We start from the raw sequence: 14,513 nt of genomic DNA, 5'->3' as shown, positions 1-14,513 counted from the left end.
ATTTTGCAAAATGAGGATATATTAACTAGCACTTAAGTAAATAGATTTCACTTGTACATTTAATTTAAATGTCAAATGCACACACAAAGAAAATAAACAATTACTCATGGTTTTTATTCTCTATTAATAGAGGGTTTTTTAAAATTACTCTTTTTTTGATATAAGAAAAAATGATAATTTTGGAGTTAGTTTGTTCACATTTGAAATAATAAATCCTTGTAAAATTTTAGCACTGGTGCCCATGAAGAAATTGCCACAGGGGCTGGTCACACTGTGAGGCTGGAAGAAATGAGGTCTAGGAGCTATTGTACATTACGTGTTTGCACATGGCTAAAGCCACTGGGTATCAGTAAAAGCTGATGTACTTCCAAGTGGCAGAAGTCTGCCCTTTTTAATGCTTCTTGTTTCAGTTCTGTAAGAAATAAGACGAAGTGGTTGCCTGAAATCCACGGAGTTTGACTGCTGATGGATAAAAGAATTCAGGAATGTTATGATTGTTCTAAAGTTGGATTGTGATGGTAGATGCATATCGTATACATTTACTTAAAGTCCTGAATTGTACATTTACAGTGAGTGAGTTCCAGAGGACAATGTTAACCACAGTGGGGTGAAAGTGGTAGGGACCCTTTTACAAGGATTTAAGTACACTGTCATGCCTTTGAGAAGCTGTCCCAGTGCTAACCATTGTAGAACTTTTATTCTTAGTTTTTCTTTGATATTATAAAGTTGAGCCGGGCGGTGGTGGCGTAGCCAGGTGGTGGTGGCGCATGCCTTTAATCCCAGCACTCAGGAGGCAGAGGCAGGCAGATCTCTGTGAGTTCGAGGCCAGCCTGGACTACCAAGCAAGTTCCAGGAAAGGCGCAAAGCTACACAGAGAAACCCTGTCTCGAAAAACCAAAAAATAAATAAATAAATAAATAAATAAATAAATAAATAAATAAATAAATAAAGTTGTATATTTCTTAGTTATAGCACATAATCTTCATAGTAGGTGTAATTTAATTTAAATTTGTTGGAATGTCACTTTTGGAATTAACTTAAAATTTAAGTTTTAAAGTGCTGCCTTAGTTTATGTTCCAAATGCACCATTTAATGTAGAAATTAAAGTTAATTTTTAATGAACATTAAAATAACATAGGTAGGAATGAGTATTTGGGGATTGCTGCTGGTTGTTAGCAATCAACTTCCCCTCTGATCTTTTTCTTTTTTTAAGTGATTAGATTGATATTTTAAGTATATCCCAGTGAAGATTCTTGCATGTTTTTAAGTTTTTTTAAATAATAGTTTGTTCTAAAAAGTATTTTAAACATTATATAAGAATGTAAAGAACAAAAGATAAAATGTTAATAATTGAAATTATTTGAAGAGAGGAAAGGATCAAATAAACCTAAGTAGAACTGTCCTGTAGAAATGAAGGAGAACAAAAAAGCCTTGGAAGAGAAGCTAAGAGGAGTTCTCCCAGGGAAGGAGGTTCTAGTAGGTAAATGAAAAGACAGAGTAGCTGAAGCAGATTCCATCCAGGACTGTGAAACTAGAGGCATTGCATTTCCTGATTTCAAATTATATTATAAACCTCTGGGATCAAAATAGTGCACATTAGACATTAAAAAAAAGTGGGGGCACATATGGTGGTGGTGGCCCACATCTTTAATCCCAGCCCTTGAGAGACAGAGGCAGGCAGATCTCAGAGGTCAAGACCAGCTTGATCTATAGAGCAAGATCCAGGGCAGCCAGAGCTGTTATACAGAGACACCTGTCTCAAAAAAACAAAAGAAAACAAGCAGCAAACAAACAAGGGGGGGGTCATATACAAATAGGTAACAGTAGAAAGCCCAGGAATAAAGCCTTGCATATATGACACTTGTCCTGAGAATATACAGTCAAGTAGGAAGTGTGTCTTAAATAGAGGAAAACTAGATCTGCATGCAAAAGCCAAAAGAAATGAATTCAACATGAAATCAAACAGATTACACTTAAGTCTTGAGACCATGAAATTTCTGGAAGAAAACAGAAAAGATTTCCATAACATTGCTCTTAACCTTTTTGCTTTTGCTTTTGTTTTTTGTCTTGGGTTATAACACCAAAAACAGAAATATAGCAGTAGTGAGTAAAAGTGCACCAAACTAACAAATCTCTGTACAAAAAAAGGAAACGAGAAGGAGATATATGACATGTGAGGAAATGCTTGGAACTTATATCTAATTATGAGTTAATATCAGAAGTATAAGGAACATAGACAACACATACATAAAACATTTAAATTAAAAGAAATGGCAGATATCCTAAATGGACATGTTTGCAATAAAGATGTAAAGGTAGCCAGCAGCTACAAACAAGCGGTGCTCAGGCCTCTAATCATCAGGAAATGGAGTTCCAGCCACCAGAAAATAATTCATCCTTGTTAAGAAGGAAGATAGGTGTTGGGAAGGTTATTAAGAAAATGAAAGCTTATGCATTATTGTTAGAACTATAATGGTAGAGCCATTATAGAATACAGTATGGACATTCCCCAGTAACCCTACTTGTGGATATGTGTTTAGTAGAAAATAAAGTCACTTTCTTGAAGAGACACGTGTTCTTCGTGCTCATTGCAGCACTGTTGTCAACAGCCAAGGTAGGGAAACAACCTGTGTCTCTGTAGAGATGAAAGAGTAAAGAACATGTGTGGTCACATATACAGTATAGAATACTATTCAGTCTCTAAGAGAAAGGGCCCTTACCATGGGACCAGCACTGACTAGCACTTAACCATGAGCTATCATGTATTCTTCTAAGTTTTTCCTGTGTAGAGTTGTGACGTTCCTGTTTGTGTAATAATCCACTGCTTTGGATTTTTCAGGCAGTCTGAGTATGGTGGTGTGGTATTCGGTGGTTGGGCACGAATGGCTCAGCCCATTGTGGCTTTTACTGTAGTCGAGGTTGCCAAACCCAACATTGGTGAAAACTGGCCGACCCGAGTTCGTGCAGATGTCACCATCAATCTGAATGTCAGAGACCACATCAAGGATGAATGGGAAGGTAATTTGGCATTTCACGAAGTGAGGGCTACCTTTTTCCTCTTTGGTTTGTAGTTTCTCATCCTTTAATAGTTCCTCGTGATGTGGTGACCCTCCAACCATAAAATTACTTCATAACTGTAATTTGCTACTGTTATGAATTGTAATGTAAATATCTGATATGCAGGATATATAATATGTGACCCCCTAGAAGGGTCATGACCCACATGTTGAGAACCACTGATTTAGAGCATTGCAGCCTACTCTTACTAAATGTTGTCCTTTTAGAATTCTATTCGGTTCTTAAAATTTGATATAAACATTGTACTTGCCTTTGAAATAGTAAAAATACTAAGGATCATACAAGAGTATTTTAAGTATCTCAATGTTTTAGTAACAAAATCTTAACTATCAAAGTGTTCTAAAGATTACAGTTTGTAAAGCAAGCTGAGAGGAAATTGTAAATTTAGTACAGTGTTTTCTGGATTTGTGGAATCAGTATAAAAGCATTAATATATCCTAAAGGACACTCCGATTTAACTGACACACATTTGTAGTGTAAGTAGAGAAAGTAATACTTTGAAAAGGTGAGAGCAGCCAGGGTCGAAGAGAGATGGTGGACCTCATGGAAAACGCAGATTGCCAGAGGACTCCGGTGAGGAGACGTGTAGTGAAGCAGCTCAGAAGGAAACTGCTTGTTCTGCCAGAAGAAGGAAGGTGGATAGAGAATCAGTGAAACTAGATTTACTAGAGGTTGTGTGATAATTGACAGGAGAGCAAACCAGTTATTTTCCTTATTATTATTATTTTTTAACTACGTAAGGTTTTAGCAATGAGAGTTGTGTATCATAATTAGCTTTTGGGGAAGCTATATTCAAAAATATTAAGTGAAAAACAGTTAAAACTTTGATAACACCTGTGTAAGAAGCAACAGGCAGTAACCACTTTTGTATCGTGTGTGTGTGTGTGTGTGTGTGTGTGTGTGTGTGTGTGTGTGTGTATCCACCACCTCCCCACCCCACCACCGCTCCCCTCCTGTGCCCGCCCGCCTGCCCTCAGCTGTTTGAGGGCTCCCACCTCCCACTTGCTGCCCTGTGGTAAGAAATAGCAGCCAGGAGGTTTAATCTCCTGCTACCTTCTTCAAATGCCAGAAGGAAAGGGATAGTGCCATAATGGATCAGTTTTCAGAAATTATAGCTCCCAGCATAGCAGTCACCATGGGGAGCATATGTTAGACTTATAAAGGAATTCTGAAGGAACCCAGCAATGAAGTTGGCCAAATGTTTGACAAACGGCTGCTTTAGTGTCATTTGTTACAGATTGTTTTGAGTCCTGTATCTTTCTGTGAGTTCCAGTCTGTTCCATTATATGTCTAGAACATTGTGCACCTTTATGATTACTGTGCCTTGAGAATTCATTAGTTGCTGGAGAGGGTCTTGCATTTATTACCCATTGAAACTTAAGGAGTTATCTAACACTATTTTACACATTGGACAATAAAATGAAGTGACTTATTGGCACTTCCAGAAGTAAATAATAATAGTTGGAGATTTTTAAAGACCTGTTACAGGAGAGATGACAGGTCTGCCTTGTAAAGTTAGGGGAGAGAAGATGCTCTCCTAACAAAGCCCTCCCTCCATTGCTCTGGGGACTGCTACTTCGAGTACCTAAAGGAGTTTTTTTTAATGTATTTCTTAATTGCTTTCTCTCACTTTTGCCCCAGCCCCAGCCCCTTTCCTTTTTCCTTTTCCCCCTCACACCCTCATTTACCATAGGCCTCTGGTAGAATGAGAAATACAATGGTTGGATTTTGATGGACAAACCAGAGTGCTGTGGAGTATTTGGGGATGAGTGATTCATACTCTGGCACATAGTGGAAAAAGAAGTGCTCTTTCAAAAGGCAGTGCCCACGTTCTGCCCTTGTATTGATCAAAATGGGAGCAGAAAATGAGGAGGACTATGATGAATGCTGTCTTATAAACAGAATAGCTTTGAAATGTTTTGATTAAAAAATTAGAAAGCTCTCCTCCCTCAAGATTTGGAGCTTGGGTCCTTCATTATTACCCCATATGGAAACTGAATATTGGGGTTTGTCTCTAAAAACACAGGTAGAGTGGTGGTTACAAATGCTTGAGAAGGACAGCAAGCTCATCGTAGTATGGACTTCAAGTGTAGACTTAAGGCGTCTCCTGCTGTCATGGGCAGATTTTCAGAGCTAGTCAGCCATCGCTATTGACATCACAAAGTGACTTCTGCTTTGATGGCAGCTTCTGGGGCCTCTTCTTTGTCTCTAGAGCTTAGATGTTTGAGTCGTACAGACTCAAGGTTATACAGCAGCCTAACAGTTACAGCAGAACACTGTTCCTTGTAGTTCTCATTGCCTCTTCTGCCCCTTTGCATCTAATTTTGCCCTTACAGATTGGAGTTATTTTTCAACCTTACTTACATTCAAACACTACAGAAAGGGAAAAAAGCCATGATGGTTCCAATCCTGTTAGCCATAACTTCACATTGGTGGTTTAATCTAGCTGTACATCTTTTTTCAAAGATTCTAAGTAGACAGACTGTCAATTTTCATTTCTGTCTTACAATGCCTGAAAAGAATAGATCTGAAAAGAAACAAAGACAAAGTGATACAGCATTCCATGTTGTGAGGTGTCCCACCTTAATGCTCCATTTCTTCCTGTGTCAGTGTTATTGGTGGAGCTGGGAAGCCAGTGGGGAAGCTTTGCACTTTGACACCAGTCTCTTGGCTCTTGACATTCGCTTAGAAAGATTCCCTGTTGGCTGACTGGAACTATATGTTGAGCTGTCCTCTGTGAGTGGTTTCTGTGGATAAAAGCACTCCTGTGCTTTGATGAGTCATTCTTGAGTTAACCTGTTCTGGGGCAGTGCCCTTAGGCTGCTTGGAATGACACTGATTGATAGCTGAAACTGATGGTAGAAATTTGGTGACTGTGATACAGATGAATTATATGCCAGCCATATTTTTGGTTACTTAATAAGAATTAAAAATAAGAATGGTGATGACCATCCAATTTTGGATCTGTAACATGACTTGGAAATCTTACTCAGTAATTAATTCATGACACAGAAGTTTCTAATTTTAATATAAAATGATCTTCCTTTTAATTACTGCTGTGAAATATTTAATATTAAAAACTGTAGGAAACACATAATTATGTTATAATCCAAAATACATTATTGGTCACTTCTTTTATTTTTAATGTTTTTTTTTTTTTAATCTCCTCTCCTTAAAAAAGGATAAGAATTTGTCAATGAAAGACCCAAAACAATGTAATTCTAATACACAAAAATGCCTTTATGTTTTACTAGGTCTTCGCAAACACGATGTATGCTTCTTAATTACTGTGCGTCCCACAAAACCTTATGGTACTAAGTTTGACAGGAGGCGACCTTTTATTGAGCAAGTTGGCTTGGTGTATGTCAGAGGCTGTGAAATCCAGGGCATGCTGGATGACAAAGGGCGAGTCATCGAAGATGGTATGGTGTTTGAGAGAATATGTGTCTAGAATGATCCATTTCTGTGCTGGCTTTCTTGGTAAACAAAATTTTAGATGTTTTATGTAGTAAACATGAAAGGTTGTGTGTGAGGTACTTACTTCACAATATAGTAGGTCATGTCTGTGGTGATGGGGCACTAGCATGTGCTATGGTATGCCCTAGGTTCAGTCCCCAGCATGAAAAACAACAGGCTAACAAAAAAACTGTGTTAAATGTATTGAATTTTCCATTATATTTTATAACCGTGCACAACTATTATGTGCAAATGAGTTGCCTTTTTTAAAGTTTCTTTCTTTTATAATGGAAAGTATATGATTTTTAATACTTGCTAAGCAGGCCAGGTATGATAGCACACAACTGTGATCCTTCTGGCCTCTACACAACATGAACTGTAAGAAATGATAGGAATTTTAAAAAAGAAGAATATACTTCTAACTTGGAATCTGAATTGTCTAAGTAGAGGGCAGTTTATTCGTGGGGGGTACTGGAGGTAAGTTTAGTGGTTTATCATTTCTATAAAAGAAATACTTTTAACTTACTTTGATAGTTAGTTTAAAGATACATATTTCATTTAACAAATTCTTTAAAAATATCTAGGACCTGAACCCAGACCCAATCTTAGAGGAGAGTCAAGGACATTTCGAGTGTTTTTGGATCCAAACCAGTATCAACAGGATATGACCAATACTATACAAAATGGAGCTGAAGATGTATATGACACTTTCAATGTCATAATGAGGAGGAAACCAAAGGAGAATAACTTTAAGGTAAGGTCGAGTCTGTAGCTAAACGTCCTTCTATCCTAATGTAATCCTAAAATAGAAACGCATGCATGCTGGGTAAAGGGGTTTAAAGACAATATGGACTCTTTAATTTTGTCAGCAGTCTTAAATTTATAGCATATTGATTAAATATGACATTTAAGGAAATCAATTTGCTAAGTCTGTTTTGGCTTTTGAAAAAATTGGAAATTAAAAATAAATCCAGGTTTTGCTCTGAAGGTCAGCTTTTTTTTTTGCTTTTTCACGTTAGGTGCTCAGTTTATGCCCAGAATGAGGAGGAAGACTATTTGTTCATTTACTGGGTCTTCTTTTTTAAGTCAAAAGTAGATATAGTTCCAGATGTCTTTAGAAAACAGATGTGGGACATCACTGTTGAATGATGCTGATACAATGTTTTGACACGATTCATTCATTGAGGACAGGGAGACACAGGGGCTTCTAGTTTTTGCTTTCGTAATTTAGAAGGAGAATTTTAGTAAAGAAAGATCTGAAAATACTTGTTCTGTGCTCACGGGTAAGTCACTAGTGGGGACTATGAGCGACAGTTGTTTTAACATTGGTAACTTCCAGTTTTTGCAGGGTGCCTTTCCTTCCTCTCTGCCTCGAGCAGCATTGCTTACACAGTCCTGTCACTCCCTTGCGTTTCCATACTGTTGCTGTGTATAAGAAAATAAAGCTCTCAAACACAGACATTTCTTCTCCATTTCTTCTTTTACTGAAGAAAGATGCAGTGGGGGAATCCCTGACTTCCTTTCCTCTCACTCCACAAGCAGTTTGTCAGTACCGAGTGGCTGGCCTCCTCTGCTGATGCCGTATGCAGACACCCTCATTTCACATCCCTGCTTCTGTTCCCCCGCGCTCCTCCATACATTACTCTCTCCATAGCCTCTGTGCGCTTCTTTCAAAATGTGAGTTATTCTTGGGTGCCCCTGTCCTACATTCTTTAATGGTTCTCATCACATTGAAGAGTTGTAATAACCCAAGACAATGTTGTTAGGTCATCATTTGCCCATAGCTTCCCCTGTCATGTCCTCCATCCCCTTACTTCACTGTAGCCACATTGGTCACACACCCTGTTCTTCACATAACCCAAGACTTTGCACAGCATCACTTTAGATGATTTTCCTAGGGTGTATTTACAGTCTGCTCTTCAATTCACATAGCAGCCCAGTTTAAGTTTAGTCACTTAAGTGAGGTCTGCTTCCAAGTTGTGCAGGACCCAGGACAGTCTCACATTTCCTTTCCAACAAGTGACTCACAGTCACATGACTGAGATCTACAAAATATTTCTTTATTTGCCATTCTCTTCAGTGTCTCTTGTGTGTCTGATGTCATGGTTAGTTACATGGGAGTTGTAGAGAAGAATAAACATGGTTGATACTTTACCAGTCAAGAAATAAGAAATATAAGTAATTACCATGAAAAGTTAGCAGGTGCCCGGTGTAATTTTTTTAAAAAGGGAATTAAAGGAGGCATTCAGGTCCTGATGTAAAGAGGAGACCAGTGACCCTGCCTGTGTGGTATGTTGCTGTTTCCTGGTGAACTTAGCTAGGATCCCTCACTTGTTTCTTTGCTTCATTTGCTTTCCAGTTAGTGCAGCGTGTTCTAATCTGGGTCTTCCGCTTCTTGCCTGGACCATTGGAATGGTCTCTTCATAATTCTGTTTATGTGTATTTCCTAAGTCTCTTGAACACTGATACTTTATATTCTGCTGCTTAAAACGTTTCTGTAACTTTCCATTAATGATGAAATAAATTAGAAATTATTTGTTGCACTAAATTAAAATGGCACTTTTCTCCTTGAAGCTTTTCCTAATATCATGTCCATCTCCCCACCATCCATGTCTCATCTTCTGTAGTACATTCCCTTTGTATTTTGTAGGATTCTTTACTAATTACTGTAGATTGTCACATGCTGCTACTTCTTGTTATGGTCCATGTCTTCCTTCCTCTCTACTAGATTTAGAATTTCCTTAGGTGGCAGAGCTCTCACCTTATTCATCAGTGTTCGTAAATCTGTTCATTGATCTGTCTGTCCATCACTCACCCATCCCATATTTAAACTGTGCTAGGTCCCTGAGTATAAAAAAAAAAAAGTTGATTTGGTTACTGTGTTCTTTTTAATTAGGCCTTGCCTCCTAATTTCCATATTAGGATGTTATTTTATCAGAATGATTTTTTGAATGGTCTAAAAAATGTTCTTGCTCTGTTGATTCCTTTTGACAATATATATACTAACTACCATAATAACCTTTTATTGTAGTTCCATTTCTTTTTGTTTTGTTTTTTTTTTTATTGTTTATTTGGTTGGTTTTTTTCAAGATGAGCCTCTGCCTCCCAAGTGCTGGTGGCTTGCACCACCACTGCCAAGCTTAGTCCCAGTTCTTTAAATCTTCAATTTATGTGACATTTTTATCATTGTGTTTGCTCTTTTATTTATTTCTCCCATGCTGATTTTATAAGTTGTGCTGCATTTCGCTGAAGAGCGATGTACTATCAAGAAAGAAAAACTCAAGTTTATAAAGCCCTGTTCTGTAATTTTTTTTTAATTGGGTTGACATAAATCTTATTTTCAGCATGCTCACTAGGAATCAAGTGGCAAACTCATTTATGTCATTCTGTCTAAACGAATTCTTAGTGGATAAACTGTTCTTGCTAACTTAGTTCTTTTGTTTAACTCAGTGTATGGTATCAGCTGAAAATATAGCTGTTGTTCAGTCTTGCCAAGCACCTGTCAGCAGAAAATAGCTTCTTGCCTTGAAACACATGGGCATTCCGGATTGGTGCCGTCAGCTCTGCATTCCAGTGAAGTGCAAATGTTCGAGATGTCAACTGACACGATGCTTTTCTGTCCTTTTACTGGCAGGCTGTGTTGGAGACTATTCGGAATCTGATGAATACCGACTGCGTGGTACCGGACTGGCTGCATGACATCATTTTAGGTTATGGGGACCCAAGTAGTGCCCATTATTCAAAAATGCCCAATCAGATTGCTACCCTGGATTTCAATGATACCTTTCTCTCCATTGAACATTTAAAAGCCAGCTTTCCTGGTCATAATGTCAAAGTGACTGTGAATGACCCAGCCCTACAAATACCCCCTTTCAGGTAATGTCAGAATGGATGTGCTCTTGGCAACCATTCTGTAGTCCATCTGTGCTAGCATCAGCACTGTTGGCTAAGTGAGTTTTGAGCATTGTGTCTTGATTTCATTTTGGCCGTCCTTACATTTGCTGTAATAATCACTGGGATAAGACTATTATATTTGAATCTATTCCTGACTCTTAGTACAGAGCTATTTTAAGACTACATTAAAAGTAGCTTCATGTCTCAAAAGAGATCAGTAAGTGTCTGTGATTTGGAAAGAACTATATAAATATAGTAGCTGACTAAAGAACTATGCCTGTACATCTCACACATAGTCTAGTGTGTTTCTTATCCACTACCATACAGGCATGTGATGTTGAACTTCATTTTGATTCTAGGAAGCTAAAGTTTTCTTTTAACTCTGCCTGCCATTTACAGATACTAAATACAGGCTGAGTATCCTTTATTTAAAATGTTTGGGACAGGAAATAGTTTAGGTTTGGGGCTTTTTAGATTTTGAAATTATTTCCATAGACATCACCAGTTGGACATTTCTAATCTGAAAGTCCAAAAGCCAAAATGTTCAAAAATTCAAAACTTTTTGAGGATTGTCAGAGTACCCCAAGTGTTTAAGACTTTGGATCATTTTCAATTTCATGTTTTCAAATCAGGCATATTCAATATGTATTCAAAACAGAGTTAGTATGTTAATGTCAAATAGCTCTTGAGTGGGAATAGATGATGTGCTTGGAGCCATTGGCTGCTGCTAGAGTTTGTTCATAAACATCAGAGACTATGCATAGAGTTCAGATCTTGCTTCTTTAGCTGGAAACCAGAGCACACAACTTCCACATGCCTATTAAATATAAATACAATAATTCAGCATACTTACAACATATCTTTCATAATACCCATACCTTGTCTTCTTCCTTTTGTCCTTAACTTCTGTTAACTACAAAGATATTACACTCGTCCCCCAATATTTTTTAGCTATTTATTCTCATGATTCTTGCTATATATCATAGATTCTGTTAGGAACAATCTGTGTCCCTCCTGATTTCTGCATCTCTAGGTCCTTCAGTCCTGATGGTGCTATATTTCCTGCTTCTCTCTTGAACTGTCAGATGCCATTTGCTAGCTAGAGCCATTCACTCCTTCACTGGAGAAGTGAGTGTTTCTTCTTACTTTAAGGTGACTTCTTTTCCACTTTAGTTCTTGGCAACCTTTGGCTCTGTCTGTACTTTAAGAATGGGAAAGAAGATTGGGAAAAGTACACATAGAGGATCACTTTTTTGGTTTAATTTTTAGAAATTCATTGAAAACATTGGCTTCTAACTCCAAACTAAGAACCTCTGGCCTAAAGCATGGTGTTCCAGAGATGCTGCAAGACTCCAGTCTGTCTGTCCTTCCCTTTTTCTGTTGTAGTCTGTACTCTGGCAGTGTTTGGCTGTTTTTATTTGGCCTCCACTTGTACTTCTTTTTTTCTGGGAAGTCTTTCCTTTCTAGCTGTGAGTCTCTGAGAGTCTCTGTACTTTAAAACCAGTCTCCTTAAGTCTTTGAATACATGAACACCAATGAAGCACTTTATAGTGCATATCACAAATATTTAATGTTTCTGTGATTCGTCTATTAAGTGAATGACTTTTTCCCCAAACAGAAGACTTAACACCCATTTTAATAATTACAAATCTGTCTTTATTTCAAAATTTATGTAGAAATAAATCACAAATCTTTCTTATACATCTTTTTATTCTCCATACAATCTCATGCACGAGATAGTAGTTATTTTTTTTAATTGACAATACATTTTTTTCATATAATGTATTCTGATCACAGTTCTCTCATCTCTTCCCTGCCACCAGATGTTTCCTGTCTGACTGCCTGGTCCCAAATAAACACACAGAGGCTTATATGAATTGTAAATGTTCAGCCAATAGCTCAGGCTTGGTACTAGCTAACTCTTACACTTAAATTAACCCATATTTTTATTTATGTTTTGCCACATGGCTCATGACTTGTTATCTCATTTTCTATATGTCCTGCTTGCCCAGCATCTGGCTTGCATCTCCCCCAACTCTCCTGACTCTGTCCTTCTTCCTCCCATCATTCTCTCTGCATCAGGCTGTCTTGCACAATCTCTTCTTGCCTTGCTATCGGCCAGTCAGTTTTTTATTAACAGTGAGCATAATCCACAGCATTTCCCCCTTTTTGTCTAATTACAAAGGAAGGTTTTAACCTTAATATAGTAAAACTATATACAACAAAAGCAGTTAAGTAAGAATTATGGTAACAATATCCGATCTATTTGCATTTGGCAAAATTAGAGAAAATAATTATCTGTCTTATCTTAATGAGTCTAAAATTTTGTATCTAATTTACTTTCTATTATAACTAAGGAAAACTATAATTATAACTATTTAGTCTTCAACTCCATCAAAGACTCCAGAAGGATGAAATGTTACCTAATGACAAGGACATCAGGCTACCTGAACAGTCACCCAAAGTTCCTCTATAATACTGGGGCATCCAACTCTGGCCTACACACCTAGCTTATCTGACAGACTTTCCTGTGAAGCCAGGAATTTTGAAGGACTGTCCTACCTTGTCTTGGCAAAGTTCAGCAGAACTTCCCCACCTCCCTACCCTTCCAACTCCATGTCTTCTTTCTTTCTCTTTAGAAAACAAACAGGCTAAGGTAGAGGGGTTAGGGGTGGAGGTAGGGGTGGATTAAACAAAAACAAAGAAAAATCATGAAAAAACACATGTATAGACACACACACCATAAAAACACAAAACCGGAACCATAATATATGAGCAAAAGACCAGTAAGATTTTTTTTTTAAGCCCAAATAAAACATTATGAGAAAAAAAAAAATCTCCAGAAATACCATTGAATTCATTTTGTGGGAGCCATCTACTGCTGGGTTTGGGGACTACTCTAAAGTGAGTTTGTGTAGCCAGTGGGACTCCATTGGAGAAAACTAATATTTCCTATTCAGGTGGTTGATAGCTTCTGGATTAAGGATGGGGGGGGGGGGTCGTGTCCATTTCCATCTCAGCTTGGATCATTTCTTATCTTAAAAATGAATGGGGGTTTTGCTCTTGTAGAATAACTTTCCCAGTAAGAAGTGGAAAAGGGAAGAAGAGGAAAGATGCCGATGGGGAGGAAGACGACACCGAAGAAGCAAAGACCTTAATTGTAGAACCTCATGTTATTCCTAACAGAGGCCCTTATCCTTACAACCAACCCAAACGGTAATTTGACTGCCCACCCTAGTTACAAGCTTGTTTTTAAATTCTCTTAGTCTTTTAAAGCATTTGGGATACTTTTGTTTCAAACCTTAGGATTTTTTCCCTTTGGTTCTGTCAATTGTCTGAGTCGCTGAGAAATTTTGGCTAATTCTGTGGTTGCATTTCCAAAGCAAATGTTTTCTGGCACTGTGAAAAGTCAGCATTGCACAACTACTGGCTTGTGAACGTAGAGCTGTGTAGTAGTGGTCTTCGTGGGTGTCTCGTGGGACTGCAGGGGCAGTGCATTTGGGAACTAGAACTTCTGCTGGCCAGATGAGGCCTAGAATAAGCTAAGTATATTGGAAATAACTGCTCTGTCCGTAAGAATTATTCTCTGAATGTCAGCGAATAAGAACAAGTAGATGTTTTAACCCTCTCTGTTCATGGCTATCTGAGTCTTCACTAAATATCATTGCATTTCTAACCAACTTGTATTTGCTCATCTATTTGCAGTAATACAATTCAGTTCACTCATACACAGATAGAGGCCATCCGGGCTGGGATGCAGCCTGGACTGACTATGGTAAGCAAAACTGATTGACTTTTGAGTGTTTTTAAGTAACTGCAGCATTGTATGCATGAGATGTTGCTGCTCATCTCAGTATTCATAGATACATGTGTTAGAATATGGCATCTCCGTTATATCACCTACCTTCCTTTTGCTGTTAACCACAGAAGTATTTGCAACAGATTTTTGGTCAGCTAAGCCTATAATGTTTACTTTCTGGCCCTTTATAGAGAAAGATCTGCATTGGTTAAATTTCCAGTACGTGCAACTTTTTCTCTTAGCTCTCAGTTGTTGCCTTTTAGTCTAAATCTGATATAGTCTAAGA

General features: G+C 37.9%; 1 protein-coding gene across 1 annotated transcript in view; it reads left to right on the top strand.

Annotated features, from left to right (window-relative positions):
* Aqr (aquarius intron-binding spliceosomal factor) overlaps nucleotides 1-14,513 on the top strand; it is a 78,654-nt gene that overhangs the window by 41,397 nt on the left and 22,744 nt on the right. Inside the window, exons 17-22 of the mRNA XM_028875761.2 lie at nucleotides 2,840-3,018; nucleotides 6,333-6,500; nucleotides 7,119-7,288; nucleotides 10,169-10,410; nucleotides 13,498-13,644; nucleotides 14,134-14,203. Coding sequence (XP_028731594.1) covers nucleotides 2,840-3,018; nucleotides 6,333-6,500; nucleotides 7,119-7,288; nucleotides 10,169-10,410; nucleotides 13,498-13,644; nucleotides 14,134-14,203 — 976 coding nt within the window. The remainder of the gene's footprint in view (nucleotides 1-2,839; nucleotides 3,019-6,332; nucleotides 6,501-7,118; nucleotides 7,289-10,168; nucleotides 10,411-13,497; nucleotides 13,645-14,133; nucleotides 14,204-14,513) is intronic.

This window comes from Peromyscus leucopus, chromosome 4 (genome assembly GCF_004664715.2).
Source record: "Peromyscus leucopus breed LL Stock chromosome 4, UCI_PerLeu_2.1, whole genome shotgun sequence".
In the NCBI taxonomy this organism is placed as follows: domain Eukaryota; kingdom Metazoa; phylum Chordata; class Mammalia; order Rodentia; family Cricetidae; genus Peromyscus; species Peromyscus leucopus.
Note: the sequence above shows the minus strand (reverse complement) of the source record. Positions and strands in the feature narration are given on the sequence as shown.